This window comes from Asparagus officinalis, chromosome 4, assembly GCF_001876935.1.
Source record: "Asparagus officinalis chromosome 4, Aspof.V1, whole genome shotgun sequence".
In the NCBI taxonomy this organism is placed as follows: domain Eukaryota; kingdom Viridiplantae; phylum Streptophyta; class Magnoliopsida; order Asparagales; family Asparagaceae; genus Asparagus; species Asparagus officinalis.
The window spans coordinates 21313189-21335052 of NC_033797.1; the positions used below are offsets into that span (position 1 = coordinate 21313189).

The window sequence follows — 21864 nt, forward strand, 5'->3', positions numbered from 1 at the left end:
GCACATAATATTGTATCTGTGGATCCGTCAACTCCCAGCTAGAGTGTGCACGGGTATGATCGACAATAGTAATACTCGGGGCCTGCATGTAGTAAACAGTGCAAATGTTCAGTAACAATCAACTACATTGAAATTTATATATAATTGAAAATAATAAAATTGCACTTTACCTCCCCAGCGTCTATCTTCGCGGATCGGTGGCGCTCTTGGTCATAAAGAACATCACGTGTCAATGGACCCGCCTCCATAACTGAAATATCTGCACATATAAGCTATCTATTTGGATTGGTCTATAATTGAGTTAGAAAAAAATTGATTTTACTATAAGCATTGATTTATAAGCATTGTTTGAGTTTTTTATAAGCATTGATCTATAAATGAGTTAGAATGAAATTACAAATGTATAAAATTGTACCCATTAATTGCTATCTATTTGGATTGGTCTATAATTGAGTTAGAAAAAAATTGACTTGTCTGCAATATCCACATCTATTTTTTTTCGGAGCTCCTTCCCGGCCTTCATCCATAGTACCTTTTAAGCGTACTGATCGTGGGCGTCCGGCTTGTCTCTTATAGCTTGGAGGCACCACATGCGGCCCGTTATAGTGTGGCCAATAACGACTATCATGTACGGGGTGGAAACACTGCTTATATGCCTCTCTATAGTTGCTTGATTGATACCACTCAGAAGCGTATGTGTAATACGAAATATTTGCACCCCCCGATTGCTTGGACGTAACCGCTATGACATGTGGACAAGGCAATTTTTGCAATTCTGGTATGTTACAGGTGCATGTGCAATGTGCACCTCCCAAATTGACGGTGTAATTGTGACCATGTTTGTCTGTAACCTCCCATTCATCTACAGCAAATCTAACAATCTTCGTGCCTCTCGCCTGCTTAACTCGAGCTTCTAAAATCGCCTCATTTTTTGGTGTCAAGAACGAGGCCCACATTGCTCCATCCTCTCGCCGCTTGACAAAATAGTAATTGAGCCTATAAAATGTCCTCGCAACCAACGCCTGTATGGGCATTGCCCGAGCCCCCTTAAGTACCCCGTTGAAGCTTTCAGAACAATTGGTTGTCATCATGCAGAACCGATTCCCTCCATCTTTACTGAGTGCCCACCGGTCGACGTAATCACTGCCCAGACTTCTCTCAATCCAATCATGTGCAGCTTGAGATGTTGCCTTGATTTGATCCCGTATCCGATCATACACATATGTTTCCGGCGTACAACCCGCTTGCCACAGAAGGTTTTGTAAATGAATCTGACTAAAGCTCTTTTTGAAGTTAGCTCTAATGTGTCGTAAGCAATAGCGATGATGGTGATGAGAGCCAAATCTCCTCCACAATGCTTTTGGAATACCTTTCATCCTATCAGATATGAAAGTAATTTTTCTAGGAGGCAACACATTAAAAATATATAATTGAATGCAAGAAAAAAACCACTCCCAATTTTCACTGTTCTCGACCTCCACAACGGCGAAGGCCAAAGGAAATAAGCCACCATCTGCATCAACTCCTGTAGCAACAAGCAGTACACCCTTGTATTTACCGTATAAGTGTGTGCCATCAATGCTAAGAATAGGCCGACAAAATTTAAACCCCTCAATCGAAGGCCCAAATACCCAAAAAACAGAGGTGAATTGATGAACTCCCGGATCGATCTCTTTGGTTATGAGTTTGTATTCAGATCCAGGATTACTTCTTTTGATCGCATCAAGATATTGAGCTAGTGTCGCGTAAGACTTGTCCCAATCACCAAATATTTTTGTCATCGCAATTCTTCTTGCATTCCATGCTTTAATATACGAGATTTTAATGAACTTGGTATCAAGCACTTTCTCAATTATATTATCGGGCGTTAGATCAAGCTTCTTCCTTAATTTTGGCATAATCAACCGCGCTATGTAAGAGGCAGATGCACCACTGTGATCTTGCTCTAATATTGGATTGACACATGTGTGAACACCGCAGTATTCACTTATCCTAAATTGAAAATTATGTTTCTTTCCTGCAAATGCATATAACTTCCAAGGACATGAGTAATCAGCTTCATTTCCCTCGGTCAGACCTGTTCTTTGTGTGTTCATAAAACATATTGCATCATAACTTGTGCGATTGCTTTTAATTTGCTTGAACTTGAAATTCTTTTCGAAAGAGTATTCACGAATAGCATCAACCAATTGGTCTTTAGTCTCGAATAAATCACCAACTTTAAAGGGGGCGTCATCATCTCCTCTACGAGTTGAACTTTCACCGATGCACATATCTTTTACTGTGGAAGAACGAATCCACTCATCATCTTCAAACTCGTCGGGGGGTGGTTCTTCATACTCAACGTAGTCATTATTAACGTAAGCCTCATCAGGCCATTCCGGATTATCTTCGACATCTTGGGTAACAAATTGCATGCTATCAACTGGTGCACTATATTGTTCTTCACCTCCCGAGTCATTGCTTCTTTCATCCTCTTCGATTGATGCCCTACTTAACGGCCCCATATTTCCATAAGAGACTTCGTTATTCATGACATTTGACGTTCCACCGAATTGAGCCCGCTCCATTTCATTCGAAGAAGAAAGAAACCCATCGGAATTAACTCTCATATCTAACATGCGTGAGAATTCTCCTGGAGGTTTGAATATTTGGCACGGATTATGTGGTAACTTTTCAATAAACAATTCTACCGTTTGTTGCGACTTGCCCAATTTAAACATAATACTCATATGATAATCGTTCGAGATCTCCACTGCGGATGTTCTATCAATAGCTATGGGCCAATTGCATATAATTTTCAGTCGGTATTCTCGTGGGTCAATTTCCGTAACTCGGTGTAATTCCATAACCAAGTCGTAGTAACTATATGATTCCGAGATCATTAATGGCGTCGTTACCCCTCCGACGTACATTGGCATATTATTCATCCCATAATTAATTTGCCCACCATAAGAACAAACAATAAACATCATATTGTTCAACCTATTCAAAAGAAAATTATATCATTTAAATATAAAAAATTAAATTAATATGCAAATAATCTCACATAATTTCAACCAAAAACCCTAATTCCCAAATTGTAAATCCTAAACCCTAAAATTGAACAATTGAACATTATATGCCCTAAAAGTTAATTACATCGATAATAATCATCATACAAACGAATTTCACAGATAAATCTAGCCCACGAAATTCATTTATGAATGAAAACCCTAGCAAAATATTTTTAAGAAAAAAATCCTACATTTCTACATGTTAAAAGAGGAGAGGAGTAGAAGAAATTACCTAAAAACGTTTAAGATAACTTTTGATTTGAAGTTCCGCCGAAGAAATGAGCTCAAAATTGAGATCTGAAGCACGCGTTTTGGGAGAACAGACGGAAGAGAGAAGAGGGAGGCAGAGAAATGAGATGGATCGGGGAATAGGGGTTGCGGTGGCTTTTATACGGGGGTGGGGACCCAAAATAAGTAGTCGGGTTTCCCAAACCCGACTACTTTCAGGGTTGGGCCCCGACCAATTAAAAATGAGCTTCGAAATGGTCGGGGTTCCCAACCCCGACCATTTCGTCCCCTGGGTACCCCAGCGTTGGCTGGGCTCTGCTAAATGGTCGGGGTTGGGAACCCCGACCATTTCGAAATAGGTCTACTACGAAATAGTCGGGGTTCCCAACCCCGACCATTTAGTTAACCGCTTAGCGGGCGATGGACTAAACAGTCGGGATTGGCAACCCCGACTGTTTACGAAGACGATCAAAAATTAAACGACCAGCTTTCTCGCCGCGACGCTGACGTGGCGAGAAAACCGGTCGATTTCAGTAAATAAAACTCAACACAGTCGATTTTGATAATAAAATTTTAAAACCAGGCTACAGTGAAAATTTGTTCAATTTGGGAAACGTATCACACCTGACCGCGCCTGAGAGAGATCGAAAGGGGATTAAAGCGTGGGTCTTTGTCAATGTCGCAAAAACTCCTCACAAAAGAACCATATTTGATTAGGGCAAGAGTTAGGAGATATTCATTGTGAAGTTGACAATTTAGCGTGTTTGGATGAGGCTTAGACCATCTCCATCTCCAACCCATTGAATCAAAATAGTGTAAATTTTATATCAAAATAGTACAAAAGTCACATCTAATAGTAATTCATTTCTAACCCACTGTACTATTTTTTACACCAAAAAAGAATATTCTCAATATATTCTTTTTTATCTATTTTTATATTATTATTTTCTATTCCCTATATTTTTAACTATTTCAACAATTAACCCCACATATCAATTTTTTTTTTTTTTACATATTCCTTTTTATCTACTTTTAATTATAATATCTAGATTTTAATATTATAATTAATAATAATATCTTTTAAATTTTAACATTATTTTTATAATTAAAAAATACTTTATTTTGTCTAAATTATACAATTGGAGTAAAATTATAAAATTTAAATATTATTGGGGTTGTTTTATAAATTTAAATAAAACATGAACAGTGATGATGCGATGAACAGTGTGACTCCATATTTGATGCAGCATTGTTCAAATGCACCAAAATAGCGCAAGAAATGAGGCAGAGTTGGAGAAGGAACAGTGCCAAAAAATGCATTGTTTGCACCATTTTGGTGCTGGGTTGGAGATGCCCTTAGAGAAGCGTAGGGGAAGTTAAAATTTACAAAGGTTGTCGCTACAAGGACCAAAAATAGGGGACCTTAGGGGATAGATGAGGTGTCAACCCTTTGGGGCATGATGCACTGTTCATGAACAGTGCATCATGCCCCAAGGGCTGACACCTCACATGTTCTGAACAATGCATCACGTCCCAAGTGGTTGACAACTTATTTGTCCCCTCAGGGGTCCCCTATTTTGAGGTCCCTGTAGCAACACTTTTTACAAAACTTTTGTTCGGGAGGCTACTTTTTTATTTTTATTATACTTTATTTTATTTTTTTGGACGTGTTAAAGGATGGAAGGGGATGTAAATTTTGGGAAGATTTACTCTCCTCCGAAGTGGACGGCAGAGGATGTAAAATGGAACATTATAAATTTTAATAATATAGAGAGACAAATTTACCCTTGTTATTTATTAGTTGACAAAATATTTTAATAACATATAAGAGCATCTATGTAACTCTATATATATTCACTTACTTCCCTCTCTTTAGTAAAACTCTCAAACAAGATAAATTAAGTTTAATTTCATTCTCCTGCTAAACTTTCAAACAATATTTTATTTTATTTTTTCTTTTCCTTCTCCACATTTCTTTTTTATTATTTAATTTTTCTTTCTGTCACGGTAGTAAACTCCTAAACAAAGCAAGTGGATATGTGACAAAGCTGGTCTTTTTTTAAGGCTAAATTGCACTTAAATACCTTATAGGTTCACCAACCTTGCACTTAAATGACTCATAGTTTACAACTGAGCAAATAAATATCGTAAAATATTTAAATATTACAGATAAATACCCAAAGTTAAACAAAATTAAGAAGGTGATTATGTTTTTCTGCATATCCAAGAATACCACATAACAGCAGACACTAAAGTGCAGCTTTTAGAAACTTTAAGGTATTTAAGTGAGGCCATTTACATATTGAGGATATTTATATGCAATGTTTAATAAAGAAGATGACATCAACGTGCAATATTGGCTAAATAAGAGAATACCAAAATGCAACATTTAAAACTTTAAGGATATTTATCTGTAATATTTAAACAACGAGTGCTTATTTGCTCAGTCTTTAAATAAAGATAACTTGGATGCAAGGTTGACTCTATGTCATTTAAGTTCAATTTAGCCTTTTCTAAAATCGATAGATTTGTAGTTTTGGCTTCATACCCCAAATCATCAATATTTATCAAATTGCACTCCTAATATTGAAATTTATTAATTATAACCACCCCACAACTTAAAAAGATAGAAACTAAGGACAAAAAGGATGGGCTTATTAGCATAAATTGTTGGATATTTTTAAAGAAAAGGCAATTTTGCCTTAATAAATTCTAATAAATTTTTGTAATTAAAATATGCAATTAAAATATGTTTTAATGTGTTTTAATTTGTAATTAAAATGAGCATAATGACTATACACTATGACAAACGTTACGAAATTTATTGAGGGATTTTGTAACGGCTCTTTTCAACCCCTATATAAACAACATATGTTGAGCTCAAGAAATATGAAGAAAAATGTGGAAAACTTATCTTGTTTTCTTTTCTCCTCTACATATCATTTTCATCTATACTTTAGTTTTACTTTATGGGCAACTTCTTCATCTAAGCTGAAGCTCTGCACTCTCGCCCGAGTGCAGAGGCCGGGCCGTTTCCGAGGGTTTTTACCGCTAGGGGAGAAGGGATCATCTGCGTCAGGGCGATAGGCGGGTCCTCAATCTTCTAGGGCAGTGTTTACACGACTGCTCCCGTCAGGCCTGTTTCTCTAATTTATATTATCTATCTTTGATGTATTATTTATTTAATTTCCGGGTTTAAATTCATGCTATAATATTTATTTATTTGATAAATTCCCAACAATCTAGAAGATTGAAATGTTTATAGCTTTTGATTTAAATCCGGAAAAATAATTTTTAAAGTTACTGTTCATTTGAGATAGTACTGTTCATCCGAATTAAAAAAAATAAAAAAATTTGCTATTACTGTTCGCAATTTAATCAGAATTGTTGCTCATTATAAAATAATTTACTGTTCATTAAAAAACAGATTTTAATTTTATTTTAAAAAACATTACTGTTCATTTTAAACAGTTTTTAATGTTTTAAAAAAGTTTACCGTTCATTCATTTTAATGAATGTTACTGTTCATTTTTTAAAAAAAGAACGTTACTATTTATTTATTTTTAAGAATGTTAATGCTCATTTATAAAAATGGTGTTACTGTTCATTCTTAAAAAATGGCGTTACTGTTTAATTTTAAAAATGATGTTACTGTTCATTTATTTTGAAAACGGCACTGTTCATTTTATTTAAAAAGGTACTGTTCATGTAAACAGTTTTGGTTATTTTTTAAAAAAAAATTAATAATTAAAAAATTGTAGTTAAATATTTCTGTTAATTCAATTTAACAGTTAATTACATTTGTCTTATAGTTGGTTTATAATCAATAATTATTGTAAGTTACGAATATCAAAGAACCTTTATTGGTTTCTAAAAGCCTAGTTTATATTTGTTAGAATCATCTAAAACCTACCCTTATCCCTTGTGCTAGTGAATATACACGCATTTGAAACATGCTATAAATTTGCAGCAGTGTATATTTTTATTCTTAAAAAATTTCATATGCATGGTTTTGACAAGAATAAAGAGAACAAACTCTGGATGCATAGATGCTTTGAAATATCTGGATTGTTTTTTTTTTCATGGTTTAATGCTTTCATTTCCTTAACCTATCAATATGGTACCTTCTATTATTAATAATTCCATACTTTGGAGTGCTTATGCATCTAATAAGCTTAGTACAGAAGGTGGTAAAAGTGAATGCAGATTTGTTTAGCAACTTCTGTGGCAGTTGTCTGCAGCAGATGAGTTTTTACTCTCAAGACATGAAAATCATGAGGTTCGAACATCAATAGGTAAACCCCTCCTCGGCCTTATCCAACAGCATGCTTTTGATGTTTCCATGAAACAATATCGGATATTTGTTAGCATGAAAGCTAGTGCATGTTTTATCATATATTTTACAACCTTTGTTTCTTCTTAGTATGCTTATTTCATTTATTATATTATTCCCAGTAATAAAAGCTTCTTGTATGACAGGCTTCTGATTCATTTTACTCCATTTTATGCAGGGCTGTTGTCTAGAAAGTCTACAAACTGAAATCATACGGACTCAGATATTTCAGCTGATTATGGTGATAGTTCTAGCGATAATGAGAATGCGGACATTGGGTGGGTGGAAATTGGCAGCAAAGAAGAGCCAAGTGAAGAAGAAGAAATTGAGGAAAATCCAAGTGAAGAAGAAGAAGTTGAGGAAGAGACAAGTGAAGGTGAAGAGGTTGAGGAAGATTTAGACGAGGATGAAGCACAGGAAGTAGATTCATGTGAAGAGCCATATGAAGATTCTTGTAGAGCAGATGAAGAAAAATTATGTGAGCAGGAAATAGATGAAGTTCCTTCATGTGAGGTAGATCCAGATTCATTTGATAGTTTAGTGAAGACATTTCAGCACAGGGAGAACCCAATCAAGCGGATTCGTGTGGAGGCCTGAGTATAAAATCATGCACTGAGAAACGAAATGAAGAAACCTATGAAGAGGAGCCATATGAAGAAGAGATGATAGAAGAAGGAACTTGTGAAGAAGTACCAAATGTGGAGGAAGCTTGTGAAGAACTGGAAGAAGCTAGTGAAGAAGAACCAGATGAAGAAGAACAGGTTGAAGAAGAACCAAATGAAGGAGAATCAGACGTAAAAGAGTCAGATGAAGAACTTGATGAGGATCCTGAGGAACCTCCTGATGAGAAACCTTGTGGTGGATCTCCAGTTAACCAATTTTACAACAGGAAAAATAAAATTTCTGCCCAGTTTAACTCAGGCAAGATGAATATGACATCTGATATAGCTTCTGCGCCAAGATTTTCTGAGCTATCTTGTGTTATGAATTCAGCTGGTAATGTAACTGTTCCTGAAAAACTGCCTGCTAAAGAGATTGCTGGCAAAAAGAGGTGTGACAGAGGGAATGTTACTGAAAATAAAGTTAAAGAACTAGCAGAGAATGTTGGTAGTATAGTCTCATCATCAGAAAAGAGGAAAACTCGGCAATCGAGATGATCCGATGATGATTCTCAATATAGCATGGCATCCACCGCAAATAATCCTCCTCTTAATGATATAGAAACTTCAAAATTGATTGCTCAACTTTTTGAAATATCAAAAAAGCTGCAGTCTAGACTAGTCGATTATCGACCAGAGAGTGAAAGGTCTCCACCACCTCTTTACGACGACTTTGCGATTAGAGTAAATACAAGGGAGGTCAGGCTTCGCAGCAAACTCAAGGAATAGAGGGAAAAATTCATCGAAAAGTTGACCCAAAATAATTCTAGCTGCCAAAAAGCATTAAAAAAATGGATGAGGAAAAAGGCCACTAAGATCAAAACAAAGATTTATATACCTGGGAAAGAATATCCTGGTTACGATTTCACAAGTATGATAGTAGGCTCACGTGGAAAAACAATTGCGAGAATGGAGAAGGAAATTGGGTCTAGAATTAAGTTGTTGTTGGATATTTTTAAAGAAAAGGCAATTTTGCCTTAATGAATTCTAATAAATTTTTGTAATTAAAATATGCAATTAAAATATGTTTTAATGTGTTTTAATTTGTAATTAAAATGGGCATAATGACTATACATTATGACGAACGTTACGAAATTTATTGAGGGATTTTGTAACGGCTCTTTTCAACCCCTATATAAACAACATATGTTGAGCTCAAGAAAAATGAAGAAAAATGTGGAAAACTTATCTTGTTTTCTTTTCTCCTCTACATATCATTTTCATCTATACTTTAGTTTTACTTTATGGGCAACTTCTTCATCTGAGCTGAAGCTCTGCACTCTCGCCCGAGTGCAGAGGCCGGGCCGTTTCCGGGGGTTTTTACCGCTAGGGGAGAAGGGATCATCTGCGCCAGGGCGATAGGCGGGTCCTCAATCTTCTAGGGCAGTGTTTACACGACTGCTCCCGTCAGGCCTGTTTCTCTAATTTATATTATCTATCTTTGATGTATTATTTATTTAATTTCCGGGTTTAAATTCATGCTATAATATTTATTTATTTGATAAATTCCCAACATAAATCTCCCAATCAATTTTCTTTTATAAAAAACTCCACCTCACTTTGTTCACTTAATCAAATATAGGTGTTTGAATCTTTATTTTTTGGTAATTACAAATGATCTTTTTATCTAATTCTTCAATAGCACTTAATCATGGAGTTGTTATTTTAAGATTGATAGATTGCAGATAACACTTCTTTATGAGTTAAATGATGAGAAGCGCTACAACAAATTAGAAGATGAAAAGTGCTAATGAATGTACATATGCAATTTTCTGTAATTTATCCCTTTATTTTTTTTGAACGTCAGGTGCAGAGCCTTCACACGAGCAGCCCTGAACTCAAAATTTCTTTCAGATAAATAATAGAAAAGGTTTCGCTGCAGATAGACCCCATGTACTATCAACCAATTGAAGATAGACCCCTTAATAAATTTTTTTGACTTTTTGAGAAAGAGAAATTATTGTTCAACAAATAGACCTCTTGAGGGTAACAAATATCGATACAAACTATTCCAGAACATCCTATACAGTTTTGAAAACATTCACTGTTCAAGTTTAGCTGTGTTGGATACATGACATATAAGGCAGCGGAAAAAGCATATCATGACTATTAATCAAATTTAATTAAAATCTAGAATTATACCTGAAACGTTTTCCGAATTTCTACAATAATCTGATCCGAGATCAATCTGAAAAAGCTTCCTCAAGAGAAAAAACCTCCAATTAAAATCCACATGTCATCGAAGAGGAGCAATACTGAGAGATAGGCTCTCAAATTTCTATTTCTTCATATTATCTTCATAAGATTTTCTCTCTTTTTATAAGACTACATATGAACTCTATTTATAGGATTAGACTAGTCTTAGATATTTTAATTTTAAACAATTCATAACTCTATTTATAGGATTAGACTAGTCTTAGATATTTTAATTTTAAACAATTCATAATTATTCAAAACTCTATCCATAACAATTAAAGATACTAGTCTTAGATATTTTAATTTTAAACAATTCATAATTATTCAAAACTCTATCCATAACAATTAAAGATGGAATAGATTTATTCAAAAACTTTATCCATAACAATTAAGGATAGAATTAGAATTTTTTAAAAAACTTTATCCATAATGTGTGCTTATGACATACACCCGAAGAATTCTCATTCCCAGTGGTTGAGACCCACCACCACATCTCATATATCGATGTCATGCATAATAACCTATTATAACAAAGTTATCATTTACTAGTTATAGGTTAAGTACAAATTTAAGAAAGTTTCTAAGTTAGATCATATCTCCAAGCAAGTGGCCATCACAGTACATGATCTAACAAAATAACTTCTAAGGATATATAACAATTATATAAATAATACCCAAATTATATGTGCAACAATAAAATTTATTATCATTATAATATTATTACATAATTTGTATTGGATGTTCAAGGGCAAATTATTATTACTATTCCAGCAAGATGTACCACTTCATGCAAGATATCAAGTTGGAGGTATCTGATAGCTACCAAAGTTCCGGGAGCTATACTGGTTGAGGGCATTGGTTGGTAGAGGGATTGAGGTGGATGGTTGAAGCTCTTCGGATATCCTGCGAAATAAGTAAGTTCACTCGATCTTGCAAAACCACGAGCAAAATGAGAGGTTGATGTTTGTATTTGATGCGAGGGGGCAAGGGATGTCGAATATCATCGATCAAAAGAGCTACTATCTATTGGCAAGCGGGTGTCGTTTGAAAAAGAAGAAAGACTTTCTGGTAACCTCGACCCTGAAGGACTTGGAAAATGAGCGAGCTGAGTTCATGAAATCTCGCAAAACCGCCAGGAAACTGAGAGATAGATGTTTGTGTTTGATGCGAGGAAGCAAGAGATGTCAAATATTGTTCATTCGAAGAAACTGCCATGTATTGAGACGCTGTTGTTGTTTGAAAAATAAGAAAGACTTTCTCGTGACCTCTGTTGGGATTGTGTCTTTGATTCTTTGTATAATTTCATAAGAATTAGATAGGGTTAGAGATCTATCATGATTAGGAGATTGAGTCTTATCATGATTAGGAGTTTGAATCATATTCTAATTAATAAGTTAGGCTAGAGATAGTGTTTTGGTTTCCCTATATATATTCTTCTATTGTTAGAGGAAAAACTAAGGAGAATGGAGATAGCCAATATTCTTGTAATCTAGGGTTAGCAGGGGGCGTAGTCTGACTCAAAAATATTGTGCAAGAGGCGAGAGTTTCGTGGTCTTTATCCTTACAAAAGATTACAACATTGGGAGAGGGTTTCACAGTCTTTGTCCGTTCAAAAGATTGTAAGGAGTGAGTTTTGGACAGAATATGATAGTTGATTATGTATGTGAGGTTGAGAGATTGAGAGATGATAGTTAAGTGGTTCCTCTTGTAGTTCTCCTTGATACATAGTGAATTTCTCGTATTGTTGCTTCGTGGACGTAGGTCAAAGTTGGTCGATCGAATCACGTAAATCTCGGTGTTCTTTCTTCTTAATTGTGATTGTTTTATATCTTGTTGATTGTGGGTTGGCTTCCGAGTTATGAAGATCGTAGTTCGTGGGTAGACTAAAATTCCCCAACAACCTCGACTCTGACGGACCCAGAAAATGAGCAAGTTCATCCGATCTCACAAAACCACCACTGAGAGGTTGATGTCTGTGAACCAACAGAAGACTGAGAGGTTGGTGTTTGTGTTTGATGTGAGGGGGCAAGAGATGTCGAATATTGTCCCATTCAAAGAACTCCCACGTATTGTTCAAAGAACTCCCACGTATTGGCGCGCTGCGGTTGTTTGAAAAATAAGAAAAACTTTCTGGTAACCTCCAACCTGTATGACCCGGTGAATGTACAGGATCAGAATTTTTCTGAGTAATGGCTGTACCAAATAAAACCACGTCCTTTGTTTAAACCTGTGTTCTTGTCCACGCAGTGGTCCCAAGGGGAATACAGTTCCCTTGTCTTACTAACATCCACAGATTGGGGAACATTACTAACAAAAAATTTCCACCTTTTAATATAGGTTAGTTTTTCATTCATTACCTTTTTTTTAAATACTAAGTATAAGCATCGAATATATACTCCAGACACAAAACACTCGAAACAAAACTCATTTTCAATATATATATATGTGAATTGTATAAAGCTAAACAAAGCACATGCTGAATGCATAATACAGGTTACCCCTGCTTATTTGTATCCAAAAAGGCAAAAACCTGGAAATACGATGAAGTAAATAACCTGATTCACCATCGCTTCAACCTCAAATGCAAATGATCTTCTTCACCTATTTCTACGTTGGCATATAATCATCCAAGCAATTATCATGGAGTTGATATTCTAAGAATGACAAACTGCAGATAATGCTTCCCTTTTTAAGGAATCGAAACCATGCTAGATGCTAAAAAACAAATTAAAGGATGGAAAAAAAATGCTGATGAACACAGATACACAGAAAAGAATTGTCTGTGACGTATCCTCTCTCGTTCTTCTTTAAAAAAAAAAATTGTCCGGGTACGTACCCTTGAACAAGTAGCTCCTGAACTCAAAAGCAACTTTCAATTCATTGGTCTCCACTAGTCAATAGGTCCTCTGAAAAGTTTAGGTTTTTCTTTCAAAAGAACAATAGATAATTATAAAAATAAAAAACTTTTAGACTACTAGATAGCAGAAGACTCATTGGAGGTGAATGAAGCAGCAATAAAACATTTATTTGAGGGATAGAAAATTGACCCAATACATTATACAGATACACCCTAAGCTCCACCTCCGTCAACCATTATCAGTGTACGCACATGCCCTCTCTACATGATAAAAAATGGAAAAATAAAAAAAGAAACATCTTTTCTCTGTATAGTAAGACAACAGGAAGAAATAAACTCATGTAAGATTCCAGATCAGTTAAAGAACCATGCCAATACAAATCCTCTACTAACATCCTACATGCGAACAGACTTCCTATCCCTTTCATTTTGGGTTAACTGTAATCCCAATCCTCTTCTAATCACTGCCTCCTTTTTTCTTTTTTCTTTTTGGAGTCACCCCTTCTAATCACTGTTGCACAGCTGAGATGACCGTTCTGGGAGTATTCACAGTTCAAGTTCAGCTACACCTCCTTTGCATTACTTCATTGTTACCTCAAAGCACCATAATGCGCTTTAGAAGGACCAACTCTTCAGAAACCTTTGCTGTACTGTTTTCAACTTACTCATTGCGAATATAACCAACGAGAGAATGAGTTAACAGGGCATCAAGACATAAATACAGATAGCCAGTATCACGGATTGGGGATTCAAGGTAATCAACGACTTATAATTATCCAATATCTTCCAGTTATCTCCTGCTGGATGGTCAACTTGTACATTGGTAGCGACAATTCATTCCAATCATTTACAATAGCAATCTCTTTTCGCATTTCAGTAGAACAGAGCAAATTCCACAATCACAGTTGGTGAGTGCTTCAAATAATATGAAGAAGGGTACAGTAGGATAGTGCAGAGGGATCAATATATCTAGACTCACCCACTAACCACAATCCAATTTCTCAGTCCAAACTGCCTCTCTTTTTTCTGTACAACCGAATTACGTAACACTTATGGTCTCTTACTCTTAGTCAAGCAACCACAATCTAACATAATAATTGCCACTGCTGAATACCTGCTCTGGGATCACATAACAAAATATCAAGATGGAGGCATCTGATAGCTACCAAAGTTTTGAGGGAAATGAAACTGAGAAGAGCCCAAACTGGTTGAAGGCATTGGAGGTGGAGGGTCAAAGCTCTTCAGATATCCTGGAAAATGAAGAAGTTCTTCTTCCGGTGTTGCAAAACCACCAGAAAAATGAGAGGTTGATGTTTGTGTTTGATGTGAGGGGGCAAGAGATGTCAAAAATTGTCCGTTAAAGGAACTATTATGTGTTGGCAAGCTGTTGATGTTTGAAAAAGGAAGACTTGAAAAATGAGATGTTGTTGCTAGTGTTTGTTGCGGAGGTGGAAGAGATGCCAAATATTGTCCATTAAAAGGACTACTAAGAATTGGCAAGCCGCTGTTGTTTGAAAAAGAAGGAAGACTTTCTGGTAACCTTGATTCCGGAGGACCTGGCCAATGCATAGGATCAGGATTTTCCGGAGCAATAGCTGCAGATCCTGAATGAGTTGGAAGTTGGCTTAAAAGTCCTCTGGATACCGAACTATTCTGTGAAGGCAGTGGTTCAATGCCTGCTATCCGAACAACTAGCGTCTTTCCCTCAATCTTGCACCCATTCATATTTGCCACAGCTTTAGCAGCATCGACATGGTCGGCATACTTAACAAAACCATATCCTTTGCTTAAACCTGTGATCTTGTCCCTAATCACTTTCGCTTCACAAAGGAGTCCAAAAGGGGTAAACAGTTCCCTCATCTTGGTATTATCCACAGATGGTGGAAGTTGACCAACGAATAGATTTGCATCATCAATCTCTTTCCTTCGATTGCTGACATATGGTGCAAAATTGGTCGCTGGAGGAATGGTTTGTACAAGAGGTGGTTGGCTACTGAAGGGCGAAACTCCCCCTCCCATCTCAGCAAAGAAGTTCACTTTCTGACCTTTTGAGTTGGCTCCCGAACTCGGAGCTGTCAAAGGGCAAGCAACGGTAGGATGGCCTTTATCACCACAAACATTGCAGGGATCAAACTTCCTCGAACTACTTGTATTCGTATTTCTCAGTGTTCCATTAAGCTCAGCAAGCTCTCTTAGCTGTTTAAGCTTGTGAACATTATGCCCATCTTCCACAGGAATCAAAAGCTTCTCTACTATACTCACAGCGGCATCCAAAGAATACCTGTCATCGGCCTCTATCAGGACATGTAAGTCCTCGTCATCAGAAGAATCACATTTATTCTTCGGTTTTTGTTCTGAAGAACCTTTACCACGCAGCACAATTTTAGCCCCCGTCTCCTCTTCCATTTGCTTCTGTGTCTTTCCACGAGGCCCAAGAATGAGGCCTATGAAATTGTATCCAGGATTTTCTCTTACAGGTATGTAGACTTTCTTGCGCAACTTATTGGTCTTGTAGTCCGGTGGTGGTTTAAAATTTGGATTACTCTTCATTAAATCTTTAATAATTTCTTGCCTCTGTTTCATAAGTTTGGAACGAAGCCTGGCCTCCCTCGTATTTATTTGAAACCCCAGGTTGTTGTAAAGAGGTGGTGGAGACGGAGACCTTTCGCTCTCTAGTCGATCATCGACTATTCCAGACTGCAGCTTTTTTGTTAACTCAAAAAGCTGAGCAAGCAATTTTGGAGTTTCTAGATCATTACCGCCAGGATGATTTGGAGTCAATGCCCAGCTGTGTTGTGAATCCTCACTGGACCATCTTGACCGCCGAGTCTTCCTCTTTTCTGATTCTCTCGATTGTCCAAACTTTCCTGTTTCTGCTTGTTCTTTTACTTCATTCTCAGAAATATCCCATCTACGACGCCTCTTTTTGCCAGTAATTTCATTAGCTGGCAGTTTCTCCGGAACAATAGCATTACCAGATGAATTCTTAATGCAAGATAGCTCAGAAGGTCTTCCCGCACAAGATGTGATATTAGATGACATATTCATCTTGCCCAAGCTAAATTGGGCAGAGTTATTGTTTTTGTCATAAGATTGGTTAACCGAAGATCCACAAGTAGGTTCCTCATCTGAAAGCTCCTCCTCAGGATCCTCATCAAGTTCCTCATCTGGTTCTTCTTCATCTGGCTCTTCTTCAACTGGTTCTTCTTCAACAATTTCTTCATCCGGTTCTTCTTCACAAGCTTCATCATCTGGTTCTCCTTCACAAGGTTCTTCATCTGGTTCTTCTTCACAAGGTTCTTCAACTAATTCTTCGTCTGGTTCTACCTCACATGAAGCAGCTTCATCCAGTTCCTGCTCAATTAAGTTTTCTTCTTTTGCTCCACAAGAATCTTCATCATTTGCCTCGGCATTTGAATCTACTTCCTGTGGCTCATCCTCATCTGGATCTTCCTCATCTTCTTCTTCTTCACTTGGCTCTTCTTCGCTGCCAACTTCCTCACTCCCAATGTCCGCATTCTCATTATCGCTGTCACTGTCAGCAGAATCAGCTGAAACTATCCGAGTCCCCATATACTCTAGAGAACAACCGTACACAAAATGTAGTAAAGTGAATCAAAAGCCCAACATACAAGAAAGATTTCTTTACCAGGAATAAGATAATAAACAGAAAACATCCCGACAAGAACTAACTGCCGTAAAATATATGATAAATATGCATTAGCTTTCGCGCTAACAAATATGCAATAGGGAAAAAATGAAATAGAACAAGAAAGAAACTTCTATTAAAGTGATAATTATAAAAACTATAGATCATAAGGACAGCAGGAACAAGCGTTTTGGGGAGAAAGCCTTTTATATTCACTAGTCACCAACAGTGAAGAGGAGTTTCTCAACTTGCAGAAAGATAGATGGAGTATAGTCAAACTCTATATCACAGAGATAAACCAATCTCTGTTTTCTGAAGTGTTTGTTTAAACAATGAAAGACTTGAGCTGGTTGCCTCACTTAAGACCACTATCTCAGTGTTAAGGGGCTAGTTCAGAAATCCACCAATTATTGCAAGAATTAGGTAGGCTAAGTAACAGTAGCTCCAAACAAATAAAAAGAGCTTTTTTTAGCTCTTAACAGATAACAAGGTCTTTTTTTTATTGAGTTTTCATCGCAATCTGCAATTTTCTGTGCCAATTGATTCTTAATCTAGACCAGAAACCTAATCTCCATTTTCTAAGAAAAAAATATACAAGAAAATGCATCAAAATTCAATTTTTTCCATGATTGAGAACAGATTCAACAGCAAGGGAACAATATGAGAACAATTCAGGAAAATTTTCAGGAAAAAAATTGATTCACGTAGATATAAAATCAATAAGCACTAGAAAGATTAAATAATTTTGGAAACTAATCGCACCTGATCGCGCTTGCGAGAGACCGATAGGAGATCACAGTTTCGCTCTTCGTCAATATCGCCAAAGCTACCAAAGGAATTCTATTAGGGCAGAGTTGGAGATGTTTTCAGTATTTTTATAAAATTCCGAACTTTCAATATTTTTTTTAGAGAAAGCTCGTTAACCGGAAAAATGGTCAATACCATTTTTGAGGAAAAATCGTGTTAGTGCCCCAAATATTGGAGGCCCATGTGGCCTAGCCCTCTATATTTTGGATCATGTGACTCAGCCCCAAATATATTGTATATTTGTGTTAAGGCTCCAAAGTTGCTGAGGGAGAAAAACCCAGTTGAAGTTACAATCCCACCCTCTGATTTGACCGAACACGGTAACCGCGCCCCCTCCCCACGAAAGTACTCTCTCTCCCTTTTTCTCTTCTACTGTTGAGGAGCCATTGAAAATTCCCAAACTCCATTTCTGCCGTCTCGAATTTCAATCTTGGGTTAGGGTTTTTGCCGTGAAAATGTCATTGAAGGAAGCATCAGTTAACGATTTCGAAGTCGTTCATCGCGGTGGACGACAGGAGAAAGATGAAGCCAAATCACAGTCATCGGGTGCACTTCGTGAATTATCTGGGAATGGAAGGGACGGTGAATACCATGAATCATATAGGAATGGAAGCACAGAGAAAGCGTCGAATGCCCTTTTGGTCATGTGAAGGGGTGACGTACGAGGTCAAGGCCAAAAAAGAAGACTAGCAAGGGATGGTTCCAACGAATCCAACCCCAAAAAGAAGTAAGTGCTAGGTTTTTTTTTCTTAATTAAAGAACTTAACACATTTGCATGTTATTCAATTTAAACTGAGGTTCATGTTATCTGAACTGATTTCCATGTTACCTAAACTAAGGTTCATGTTAATTCTAATTTCATGTTAAGTCTTATTTGATTCATGTTAAGTCTAATGTCAGTCAATGTTAAGTCTAATATTAGTTCATGTTAAGTTTAATGTCAGTTCCTGTTAAGTCTAATATCAGTTCATGTTAAGTCTAATTCAACTTGTACATTTGAATTTATTTTCAGGAAAAAAGTTGATGATGCTTCAGAAATTAGGCCAACTGCCATTATTAGGGCTTATTATGAATTTATGAAGCGTCTTGCCCCAAAATATGTTAGTGGCCTAGGGATGCATATTTGTGAAACCATATTTGAGCACTATATTCTATTTGGCGCTCCTGCACTTGATCGTCCAACACTTGAGCTGGTGCTGAGTTATTATGATGTTGATAATGAAACATTTTCTATCCCTGATGTAAAAACTGGAAAAATAAAAATTGTTAACTTTGACTTAGGTTAGGTCCATAATCATACTTTTTTTCTAATTGACGGGTAAATCATTTGTACCAATTGGGACCCCAAATACAGAATATGGGTGGAATATTTTGCTAAACTTTTCAAAACTGAAGAGGGGGGAAGGAAAAAAAGGAAAAGCACCAATTAGCCTTCGAAGATATGTTGAAGATCTACTAGAAAGTCTTGTGGAATCAAAAAAAAGGAAAAGCACCAATTAGCCTTCGAAGATATGTTGAAGATCTACTAGAAAGTCTTGTGGAATCAAAAGAAAAGAAGGATATGAAGATATGTTGAAGATCTACTAGAAAGTCTTGTGGAATCAAAAGAAAAGAAGGATATCCAAGACTTTGCTCTATTGTAAATTCTTTATCAGTGCTTGATGATATGGTGCCCCAGAAGCAGGAACGGTATCCCTAGACTCTTACTCAAGTACGTGAATAGCATTAAGAGGGTGAAAAAAGTTGCATGGGGTCAATTTATTTATACAAAAATTATTAGACGCATTAAAGTTGCTTTGGAGGGCTTGAAGAAGCTAGGGGTTACATATATCCCTGGATGCATGCCACTAATAGCCGTAAGTTTCATGTTAAGTCTATTTTGATTCATGTTATGTCTAATTTAGTTCATGTTAATCCTAAATCACTTAATATTATGTGTAAGTTATTTCATGTTAAGTCTTATTGTCTTAATGTTAAAGGTGAATATGGTCAATTTGTAATTGTTGGAATGGTGATTATATTTTTTACAGCTTTGGTACTACGAGATGACTGGCAAAAAGAGATATGCCTATAGTGACAGATTCAGGTCTCCAATGACAAATTGGTTAATAGATGGTGAGAAAGTAGGCTCTTTGAGGAAGCGGACAACTACAGCAAAGGCAAAAGAGCTTCAATAACTTTATTTCAGAAGCCTATTGTGGAAGTTGGGCCTTATCTCTCAAAATACACAACGAGGAAGCCTCATGGGAGGATTGATGAGGGGCTCAAGTCCCAAAAGTAGCAGATTGTCATCCCCAGTACCGAGGAAAGAAATTATGCCTCATAAGCCTAAACATCTTGTTAGTGGGAAGAGCCCAAAGAGAAAGGCGAAGAATGAGGAAGCCAAGAAGAATTACTCAGTATGCTATGTAAGTAACATGTTAAACTTAATTTGATTTATGTTAAGTCTAATTTTTAGTTCATGTTAAGTCTAAATATTAGTTCATGTTAAGGCCAATTTTGAATAATATTAAGTCTAGTTTCAGTTCATGTTAAGTCTAATATCAGATCAGTTACTGTTAAGTCTACTTTTATTTCATGTTAAGTCCAATTTAATTAATTTTAAATCTAATTTAATTCTTATTAAGTCTAAATCTATTTCTTATTACGTCTAACTTCAGTTCATGTTAAGTCTAATATCATGTTAAGTCCAATTTAATTCATGTTAAGTCCAACTTCATTTCCTATAAAGTCTATATCAGTTGATGATAAGTCCAATTTAATTAATGTTAAGTCTAGATTATTTCCTGTTAAGTCTAATTCTATTTTTATTAAGTCTAACTCATTTCATGTTAACTGTAAATAATTTCAATGTTATGTCTAATCCTAATTTCTATTAATCTCTTAAAAATCTTAGATCATTGTAAAGCATATTAACGATTGTTTTGAAAAGGAAGATGAGGTGGAGGCTATACTCATTGAGAAGCAACTTATGCTCTAGAGAAATACTACTAAATTTTGCAGACAATTACTCTATGCTACAAAACACAGGAAGAGTATATATTATAAAGCATTCATGATTGAGATTAGTAGACTCAACAAAATATTGAAAGCTTTTGGAAGAAGTGCTAATGTTATAGACCTGGTGATGCTGAAGGAAAATATTAAGAAGAAAATTACACAAAACAGTAAGTTGAAGCCACGGGCAGCTGAGGAGGAACACCATTCACGAGTAAGCTTTGTATAGGATTCTGATAAAGGAGAGGATGAAGATGACCTTGGGAAAGAAGTTAAGGAGGAAGTTGTACATAAGAATAAAGTTGAGGAGGAAGACCCCATGAAGAATAAAGTTGAGGAGGAATCCCCATTGAGGAGGAAGTTGAGGAGGAAGTTCAATTTGAAGATAGAGTAAGTGTTTCAACATGTGGAAAATAAAGGAGTAGAGGAATTGCAGAATGAGGAGAAAGTAGCCATAAAGGATTGATTGAGCAGGTGGATAAGATTGTGTAGGCTATCTAAAAATTACTGTAGATGGCTGATCCTCATCAGTGTGAAGATAGAGAAGAAAGATGGTGGGCTCCAGAATCTTCATAAGGATTACAAACTGACGATCCTTGCAGAACTTGAGAAAATAGATTGCAATTGATGATCTCTTCAAGCCCAAACAAGGAGGTCATTCCCGCGTTTCAACAACAAAACGCAGAGGTCATCGCCGCGTTCCAAGATCAAAACGCAGAGGTCATCCCCTTGCTCCAAGCTTAAAACACGAAGCTCATGCTGCGTTCCAGACTTAAAACACGGAGTTCATTACTGCTGTTTGTGGAAAATTTGTAGTAACTAAAATAAAAGAAATTTGATTTGTATTCTCTCAATCTCAATTACAATTTGGATTCCGATTACAAAAGAAAGGAGAATGAATTTGATTCTCCCCTTTGTTTAATTCTGTGTTCTTCACGGTGGCGATGGAGTGCCTCCCTCGAATGCTCGCGTCGAGTTTGCTCTCCGTTGACGATCCGACGTTTTACTTTACTGGAACGATGTCTTCTCCTCACGGTTTGACGCTGTGGAGAACTTACAAAGCAAGTTTTAGAACTCTGAAT

General features: G+C 36.4%; 2 protein-coding genes across 2 annotated transcripts; one reads left to right on the forward strand and one right to left on the reverse strand.

The window, feature by feature from the left end:
- Positions 2620 to 8214, forward strand: LOC109838329 (YTH domain-containing protein 1-like). The gene is made up of 2 exons (XM_020406780.1): positions 2620 to 2641; positions 7841 to 8214. The coding sequence occupies exons 1-2, from the start codon at positions 2620 to 2622 to the stop codon at positions 8212 to 8214; spliced, it is 396 nt and encodes a 131-aa protein (XP_020262369.1).
- On the reverse strand, positions 13473 to 17837 carry LOC109836903 (branchpoint-bridging protein-like). Its single transcript, XM_020404946.1, has 2 exons — positions 17741 to 17837; positions 13473 to 16864 (listed from the first exon to the last, which is right to left on the reverse strand). The coding sequence occupies exon 2, from the start codon at positions 16375 to 16377 to the stop codon at positions 14470 to 14472; it is 1908 nt and encodes a 635-aa protein (XP_020260535.1). The 5' UTR covers positions 16378 to 16864; positions 17741 to 17837; the 3' UTR covers positions 13473 to 14469.

Bases quoted from the DNA above. Each gene is read 5' to 3' on its own strand.
- LOC109838329 (XM_020406780.1), top strand. From the start codon at position 2,620: ATGCGTGAGAATTCTCCTGGAG. The intron at 2,642-7,840 runs GTTTGAATATTT...ATACGGACTCAG, and splicing joins GCGTGAGAATTCTCCTGGAG to ATATTTCAGCTGATTATGGT.
- LOC109836903 (XM_020404946.1), bottom strand. From the start codon at position 16,377: ATGAATATGTCATCTAATATCACATCTTGTGCGGGAAGACCTTCTGAG.